Genomic DNA, 9,544 nt, shown 5'->3' with positions numbered 1-9,544 from the left:
CTAAGTGCTTAAAGATATCTAAGAAGATTGAATAGAAAAAAACACACACACATATAATCTCATCATAGTCAAATTGCTGAAAAGAAGTAGTAAAAAATATTAAATTAATATAGAAGGGAAAAAGGCATATTCCATAGAGAAGATCAATGTGAAAGTGAAGACTGAATTCAACAGCATTGCATCAAGAAGACAATGCAGTGACATTTTTAAAGTGTTGAAAGAAAAAAAGTCTTCTCAACTTAGAAATCTATATCTGTTTAAACTATTCTCCAAAAATGAAGAGAAAATAAAGGTATTGTTTAATTCATGGTCAAAGAAGAAATCACAAGGGAAATAGGAGCTTATTTTGGAATGAATGATAATGAACATCTCTCATAAAAAATTTTTTTGTGGATACAGTTAAAATAGTAGCTAGAAGGAAATTTATAGCCAATTGGAAAAATGGCAAATTCCATACAAAACAAACACACCAAAATTGACCCAGGAAGAAAAAAACATTTTAATGGCCTTCTATTAAAGAAAGTGAATCTGAAATAAAAGCCCTTCTCAGAAAAACTTCACACCCAAAGACTTCACTAGTGAATTCTACCAAACATTTGATAAGAAATGAAAAAATGATGTCAACCATACAGCATATATTTCAGAAAACAGAAGAGGAAGAATATTTATTGGCTTGTTTCCTGAGGGCAGTATAACCCTGATACCACAGCCTGAGAAAGGCATTACAAAAAAAGGAATTGTAGACCAATATGCCTCATGAACACAGGGACAGATATCACTGACAAAATATTAACAAAAACGGCAATATATGAAGATAATAACATGCCATGACCAAATGTGAAGTATTCTAGGAATGCAAGGTTAGTATAAAATGATTCCATATAAGTTGATTTAAAAAAATCATTCAGTTTAAGTTGTCACATTCCACAGACTAAAATAGAAAAACAGACATGATAATTTCAGTTGACAGACAGAAATTTGACAAAATTTAATACCCATTCACGTTAAAACATGCCAGAAAACTAGAAGTAGAAAGGGGCTTCCACAATCTGACAGAAGATGGCGATGAAAAGCTTCCAGGCCATCATCATATTTGATGAAATACTGATTCCATTCCGTACAAAGCTGACAGCAGGCAATGGGGCCACTATGCTGTCCTATATTTTCCCGGGCGTTTTAAGCCTGTGCAGTAAGGTAAGTAAGAGATAAAGTTACGTAGGGAGAAATAAAATGGTCTTTATGTGATCTTGACATAACTGCATAGATTAAAAACTACTAAAAAAACTATAAAAATCTACATGAATAAGTGAACCTAAAAAGATTACACATAATAAGGTAGGTATACTGAAACCGATTGTATTCTCATGTACTAGTGAAAAAAAATGAAAAAGGGGTTCAAAGTATTTACAGTGCTAAAAAATGATTATGTTTAGAAAGTAAATCCATGTGTATTTATAAGACACTTCTGAAAAACATGAAATAAGATAATAGGTAAGAGACAAACCATGTTCACAGATTGGAGGATTTCATATTGCTAATATATCTGTTTTCCCCAAATTGATCTGTAGACTCACCACGACCCTATTATGATCCCAGAAACCTTTTTTTTTTTTTTTTTGGATATAAGGACAAGTGAGTCTAAAATTAGTATCTAAATGCAAAGAACCTATAACAGCCAAAATAATTTGGAAAAGAGGGAAAATGCTGGACAACTTACCTAACCCAATTTCCATAATTAATATAAAGCTTCAGTAATCGATACAGTGTGGTATCCATTTTATTACAGAAAAACAGATAATAGAGCCACGCATAAATTGTCACTTGGGTCTCTGACAGAGGTGCCAAGTTAGTCCCTCTGGTAAAAGGACAGTCTTTTCACTGAAGATGCTGGGACAACTGGATTATAATGGGAAGAAACAGAGCCTCTACCCAGCTCCTCACAAACACAGGTCTGTGATTCATCTGTAATATGATACAAAATGTAAATGTAAACTATTAGCTTTGAGAAGAAAATACAGATGATTTTTTGCAATCTTGGATTAGGCAAAAATTTCTCAGAAAACACTAACCATAAAAAAAGAGATAAATTTGATTCCAAAACTTTAAAAACTTCTGTTCATCAAAATACACCATTAAGAAAATGCATAGAAAAACCCCAGACTAGGAGAATAAATAATAGCCAGTTACACTTTTACACAATAATGCATATGAGAAGTACAATGAAAATAATATTTCATTTTCGAGTATAATACATAAAATATTTGAATTCCATGCATAAATTACTAATGATGAAATAAAAGGACAAATAATTGGAAAGTTATGCTTGATTGTATAGACCATAATACAGATGAAAACACTTAATTTAGTAAAAATATTTTAATGTGAGACATTAATTATTCTCAGGATATTTTAAATAACATTTTAAAACAGTATTTACAAGCCAAGGAAACATGTCTTTGTTTTTAGTTTATTGACTATTCTTAATAGTGCATTTTCATCAGACTGGATTGGGCCAATCAGGAATTCTATAATTGGTCTTTGATTTGTTAGTGGCTATTCAAAGGCTATGGTTTTTCCAGTAGTCATGTATGGATATGAGAGTTGGACTGTGAAGAAAGCTGAGCACTGAAGAATTGATGCTTTTGAACTGTGGTGTTGGAGAAGACTCTTGAGAGTCCCTTGGACTGCAAGGACATCCAACAAGTCCATTCTAAAGGAGATCAGCCCTGGGTGTTCTTTGGAAGGAATGATGCTAAAGCGGAAATGCCAGTACTTTGGCCACCTCATGGGAAGAGTTGACTCATTGGAAAAGACTCTGATCCTGGGAGGGATTGGGGGCAGGAGGAGAAGGGGATGACAGAGGATGAGATGGCTGGATGGCATCACTGACTCAATGCACGTGAGTTTGAGTGAACTCCGGGAGTTGGTGATGGACAGGGAGGCCTGGCGTGCTGTGATTCATGGGGTCGCAAAGAGTCGGACACGACTGAGGACTGAACCTACCGATTGACCGATTCAAAGTAACTTTCAAAAAAAGGTTAAGAATACTGGGATAAAAATTAGACCATGAGCAGCTCCAAATACCATCACAAGAAACATAATCTTGAAAAATGTCCTGAAGATGTATGCTTTAGCTGCAGACAGGACACACACCCCTATTATTGTTGAAATTGCACTCTGTAACACGGGGTAGCCCAGCAGATACAGGGCCTCGATGGCTTTTCGGTTTACTGAGGGCTCTGAACTGGAAACAAAGGCATAGGAAATGTGAGCAGAAAAGTCAAAAGAAAATCCTATGCAAATGACAAGATTAATCATGGATATGGAGTCAAGGTTGACATTCCAGAAGGCCATAAAACCCGTGACGCCCACAATCACAGAAGCAATAGCAAAAGTTACCCACAGAGAACACAGAGGATGAGGAATTAATAATAAGGAAACAATGAACATAGCTGCAGAGGCAACAATCACATTTCGCACAGTGTTCTCTACTATTGCAGAAAACTGATCAAAATATATGAAAGCCGAGTTGTACAGCATCAGGGGAACCTCACACTTCTCAGCCGTGTCTCGGAACTGGAGCAACATCAGCTTCCTACTGGTTGAAGAAGAAATACCCATGGTTTGAACGAAGGCCCGGGAACAAATGATTTCCTGTGATGATGTTATATTAATATCATATGCAAAAAGTGGAAATTCCATTAAAAAAGTGGGAATATTGCTTAGAAATGCTGTCTTATCATTTATATGTTGACGGAGGTTTTCCATATATTTTACATATTCTCGTAACCAAAACTCTGTAAGGTTTTCATCTACATACTCATTGTTTTCAAAATCTGCCAGACATTTTTCCAGTTTTTGCCTAGCATCTTTATCCCAGTAGTCATGAACCTCAGTAATGATTACCATAACCCTGGGACCGTAAGTATAAAAATGTTCTTCTTCTACATTAAAAGTGATGTAGGAGTCATCACTTGCCAAATTCCGGAGGTCTAAGCCTTCCTCCACTCGGAAACACCCATATAAACTAGTTATGATGTACGACACATATGGGAACACTACACAAATCTTGGCCTTGGTGCTTGTGAGAAAAGGACCAAAAGAGTCTCTAAAGAACAGATTCACTGGGTGGATGTCGGCTTCATACTCGTCTTGGAGAGAGCTCCCTGGGAGGCAGCAGGACTTTTTCAATGAAGAACATTCTTGGTTGGGCGTTTCTGGCTTCTTCAGCCAGCGCAGACAGACTCCTTCTCTTTTCCCATCCAGGGCCATACATGCCCCAAAACAGGTGATGCTGTAAAAATAACAGAAGAGCAGGGCTGTTCCTGTGTAGATGCAGAAGTATTGTACGGACCTGAAAGAGGTCATAATGCCTGTATAGAAGGCCAGGACGTTGGTCACGGTGGTGACCGTAATGGACACTGCCACTTTTGAGTAGACATCGGACATCCGCTTGCTTATGCTACCCGTGAGGCTGGTCTTCTGCCAGGCAGAAATCATGATAAACCCCAACACCTGTTAGAGAAAGAAACAGAGTCTTTGTACTTTTTAACATCCATTAAAAATTAACCAGATCAGCTCAAACCGTTTTCTTTGCCCCTCTCTCAAGGTCTCACTGATCTTGCGGAGTCTGTGTTTGGATACTGCTTTCTCTGATGCCTTCTCTGGTTGCTTCTGAATCCACAACACAACTGTTCACTCCTTGCTCTGTAATAACTCTGCGCTCTGTACACATAGCACAGTACACTCTACTCCTAGTCCTCATTCAGGGTGTTTCAATGAAGAGTCAGGAAACCTGGCTGACTGGGTATTATTAACCATGCATCTCGGATTCCACCAGAACATTTGAGAGACCATTTTCTCTTATAAACCATTTTACTCTAAGGCACTAATACTGAGTTAGCATTCTGTTGTTTAAAATATGAGCTGGATTTATTTGTTCTGCAGTTAGCACCTAGCTATCAATGTGGTATGTACACACACACACACACAGATGTACACACACATGTCGTTTTCTGTTAGTCTGGTTCTGACACCCAGATGCTGTCATTCAAGCTTCACTTGCCCAGGTTAAGGCATTATGTCAGTAAAATGCAGGTACTCTTGAGATCAGAAACATGTACCAAAGTGAACCTTAAGAATCCTTTACATAATAAGTGAATACTAAAGTAACCAGTCTCTTCCACAGTGACGTTTCCTGACTGATTTGGAATAAAGAGGCCAGGAGAACATTTGAGGACTCTGAAGTCATCACTGAAGGTTAGGAGAGGAGGACTACAGAGAAGAAAGGGGATTACCAAGGACAGCCTAAGCACGTTGCAGATAAACTTCACTTCCCTCAAGCTTCCTACGCTTTCACTCCTAAACACCTGTCTCTGTGTGTATTGATACAAAATCAATACTTGGAACTGAATGCTGATTGATTTTAATGTCAACCTTGGAAGATCCTCTCCATGGATGACACGGGAATGTACTGGGAATTGCACTTGGCCTCTAATTGGGCTGCTCGGTGCGTGTGATCTGGCAGAAGGCCTGCGGTGGCACAGGCTTGTGTGGTCTGTCACATCTGCATCCTGACATGCCCCCTGCAGCCAGCTGTCTGGATTTCACTTGCATTCAGCTGGATGAAAGGCAAGAATCTGAAGTACTAAGGACTACAAGTAAACTCATTGATATGGAACAGGTATTTAAAAACGGGTTTTATTATTTATGGAACTTGGTTCAGAAACTGTCCTCACACATTTCTTGAGCTACTGAAATCACAGCCCCCCCCCACACATGCACCCCTACACTCACATCTATGTATATACAGATAATATGAAGACGTTGATATGAAATCAGTTGTCTACACGTCAGTTGCTTATGGCTGTGGGAACACTGAGTGTATAAGCGTGAGTGTGTGCTAGGAAGACACACATCCAGTGCACAGTTCCTCTCCTATCTCCCCAAGGAAACCAATTATTAATTCTTCCAAGTTGCTTACCACCCAAAATAGAAACATATTTGCCTTCTTATACTTATTGTAAAATAAATCCTGAAAGTACAGGCAAATACAAAGAAAACCTTTAAACAACTGTAATTCTACCTGTCAAGGATAATCCTTGCTAATGTTTTAAGTATTATCTATCCAGAATTTGCTCTATACAAATATATATGCATATTTGTATATCACTCTGTTTTAAACATCTTGTTTCATAACCAGCATTTTTCATTTAACACTTTATATCTACCTCTTTTGAAAGACTGAATAGGATTCCAAAACTTTAATGTGATCTGAGCAGACCAATCCCATGTTGATATAGGATTAACTTGTTTTTGTTTTTTCCTATTCTAAATCACACTAAAATGAACATGCTCATTTATTTTGTGAAAATCCGTCCAATAACTAGGACAAATTCCCAGAAGTGGAGTTGGCAGGTCAAAGGTATTCCATTTAAAATTTTTAAGTCTTTTGATTTGTTGCAAAGTTATATCTTAAAAGTGAACCAATTTACAAATCTCCCTCAGCAGAATATGAGAGAGTTGACTTGCATACAACCTTCTCCAAACCTTCAATCTTTTTATAATATTCATTAATCTAATAAGAAGACAAATTATCTCACTTTTGGTTTAACTTGCATCCCTTGATGCCATTACACAAGGTCAAATATTTCTTTCTTATATTTTCAATGATTATTATTTTGGATTCTCTGTGTGTGTGTGTGTGTGTGAAATGCCTGTGCATGTTCCTGGTCTGTGTTTTTCCATTTGGGGTACCAGATTTTTCCAACTCTAAAGGCATATAATTCCATTTGATTTTCTTTTTCTCCTGATTCCTCATTTTGGGTCTGTAGTCACCTACATATAACTATTCCGCCTGATCTAACACAGTGCCCGTCCTTTGCCCACCCCACACCCCCATGTGCAGCATGCAGCCTTGTGCTTCCTTTTACTCACCGAGGATAAGAAACGGTGAATTCGCGACTATGAGCACAAAGGGCACCCCGACATACAGCATCAGGCCAAAGCCACTCACCACAGCCAGGGCGGTAGAGATGACTCCAAAGACTGCGACCCACATTTTGTTCTGCACACAGTCACACCTGTAAATTTGGAGGGAAAAGTCATGGAACTTGTGGTGGTAGCTTCCATACTGAAATTCCAGCCATTCCTAACATTCTTGACTCGGACACCTCTTCAGAGCCCTCTTGGGCAATAATCCCCATACCTGTCTGCTAGAGAACTTTAATTTCCAGGCACTAGCCCAGACCAACTGAACAAAAACAAGGGCGGTGAGGGGCGGGGGGTGGGGTGGGGGCAGAAAAGTTGGGAATCTGTCCTTTTACCAAACTATACTGGTTGATTCTTATGCAGTGAGCCAAGCATGAATCCACCGACTGGCCTTTCAGAACCACAAAAAGATACTAAAACATTGCAAAAGGCTAATTCCACTCTGATCTCCAAAGGAGCGTGAATAGAAGCAAGCAGTATGAAAGTGCCCACGTCGAGGTAGCTTCTCACCCACTTATGACTCCCATCAGCCATAAACACAATCCCAAATACCTCCTGTATGTCAAAGCTGGTTTAATATATATTGTGGCTAACAACAAGAATGAAAGCCTCCTTCTAAAAGTTTTTCATGGTTCTCTGCTAAAGAAGTGTGCTCTAGAAAAGAGGCCGTGTGTGTGTGTGTGCTCAGTCAATTCAGTTGTGTCTGACTGCTTGTAGACACAACCATGAACTGTAGCCCACTAGGCTCCTCTGTCCATGGGAGTCTCCAGGCAGGAACAGTGGGGTAGGTTGCCATGCCTTCCCTCTAGGGAAGCACCCACCCGGGGATCAAACCCGCATCTCCTGTGTCTCCTGCACTGCAGGCAGATTCTTTACCACTGAGCCACCAGGGAAGCCCAAGAAAAGTGGCTGCTGCTGCTGAGTCACGTCAGTCATGTCCGACTCTGTGCGACCCCATAAACGGCAGCCCACGAGGCTCCTCCATCCATGGGATTCTCCAGGCAAGAGTATTGGAGTGGGTTGCTATTGCCTTCTCCGAGAAAAGTGGCTACTAATTGCAACCAAAAAAAAAGTAATATATACTTCATTTTGAATAACACAACTTATGTCTATTTCTTGGTTGGACCAACAAAAATGGGAATATTTATACAGCATTTGAGAAAGACTGGATTTGATACTTTAACTCCCCAACAACCGCAACTTTACATTTTAAAGTATTGACGACAATCTCTAGGTTTCTGTTTTACTTCATTGCCAACCGCGTCAAAACAATGACTGACGGCTGCCTCTAGAAACTTGAGGAGGAGAGAGAAACAGTCTGGTTTGAAGACTAGGAAAGTCAACCTCGGAAATGGAGCTGCTGATTCCCAAAAGCAAGACTATAACTAAAGACCTTATTCATGCAAGGCCACATTAAAATAACCAAACTTTCTTATTAAAACAACTATGTGTTGCCTGTATTTCAGTTTTTCTCAAACTGCTGGTGCTATCTGTTAAACTCAGGGCCCCAAATCAACATAGATACACGCACCGAAACAAAAGTATTTTGTTTTGATTACAAAACAAAATTTGATTACAACCAATACTGTCTTGTGGGCTTCCCTAGAGCTCAGATGGTAAAGAATCTGCCTGCAATGCAGGAGATCTGGGTTCAATCCCTGGGTCAGGAAGATCTCCTGGAGAAGAAAATGGCAATCCACTTCAGTATTCTTGCCTGGAGAATCCCATGGACAGAGAGGCCTGCTGGGTACCGACCCTGGGGTCACAAAGAGTCAGACACGATTAAGTGACTAACACATACACACAATACTTTCTTAAAGCAACAATACTGGTTTATAGGAGTATAAGATAAAAGTAACACAAATTAACCTTGAAATCAGAAAGATTAACAGGATAAAATCTGCATATGACATGCTTAGCCCTATTCCCTCTTTCAGGTTTCTGGACTGTTGGTATAAATTTCTCAGAGGATGGAGGGAGTGAAGTGTATTATTGGCTAGAGTGATTTGACTTCGACTAGTCGCTGTGCTGGCTCTCTAAGTGATCCTTATTTTAATGTTCAGTAGGCAATAGAAGGAAAGATGTGAATGCAGAACACCGGTGAACACACTCGCAGCTTTTCTAGTCCCCAAGGACGACTTTGGTTAAGCAGTTTATCAGAATGACTTAGCAGAGTCTCAGAACTTTAGATTCCTGCAGTCCTGGAACACAGCTCTGCAGATTCTGATCTACAGTTTGTAGGGAAGTTGCAGAATCCATGTGTCTAAAAATTTCTTCATGTGATTCCAGTGCTCACGCTGACTTGGGAATCACTGGCAGCAAAATGACCAGTCAAAACAGCCCACTAACTACACATTAAAGAAGGCCCTAACCCTAACCCTAACCCTAACCCTAAAGAATGCATGGAACAGGAGTTCCCTGGTGGTCCAGTGGTTAGGACTCCTCAGCACTTTCATTGCTAGGGCCTGGGTTTGGCCAAAAAAAAAAAAAAAGGTATAAATGGATGAAATGAAGGATAATAGCTCTAACATATACAGAATATTAAATACCCAAA

The 9,544-nt window shown here is 39.4% G+C and overlaps 1 protein-coding gene across 1 annotated transcript in view; it reads right to left on the bottom strand.

The window, feature by feature from the left end:
- Window positions 1-3,027: 3,027 nt before the first annotated feature.
- Window positions 3,028-9,544, bottom strand: part of LOC104981851 (patched domain-containing protein 3-like) — a 30,074-nt gene continuing 23,557 nt past the window's right edge. The window contains exons 5-7 of the mRNA XM_010831105.1: window positions 6,937-7,082; window positions 4,741-4,760; window positions 3,028-4,515 (exon numbers count right to left, since the gene is read on the bottom strand). Of these exons, the coding sequence (XP_010829407.1) occupies window positions 3,028-4,515; window positions 4,741-4,760; window positions 6,937-7,082 (1,654 nt within the window). The remainder of the gene's footprint in view (window positions 4,516-4,740; window positions 4,761-6,936; window positions 7,083-9,544) is intronic.

The sequence above is a fragment of the Bison bison genome, unplaced genomic scaffold, assembly GCF_000754665.1.
Source record: "Bison bison bison isolate TAMUID 2011002044 unplaced genomic scaffold, Bison_UMD1.0 scf7180017864524, whole genome shotgun sequence".
NCBI classification, from domain to species: domain Eukaryota; kingdom Metazoa; phylum Chordata; class Mammalia; order Artiodactyla; family Bovidae; genus Bison; species Bison bison.
Note: the sequence above shows the minus strand (reverse complement) of the source record. Positions and strands in the feature narration are given on the sequence as shown.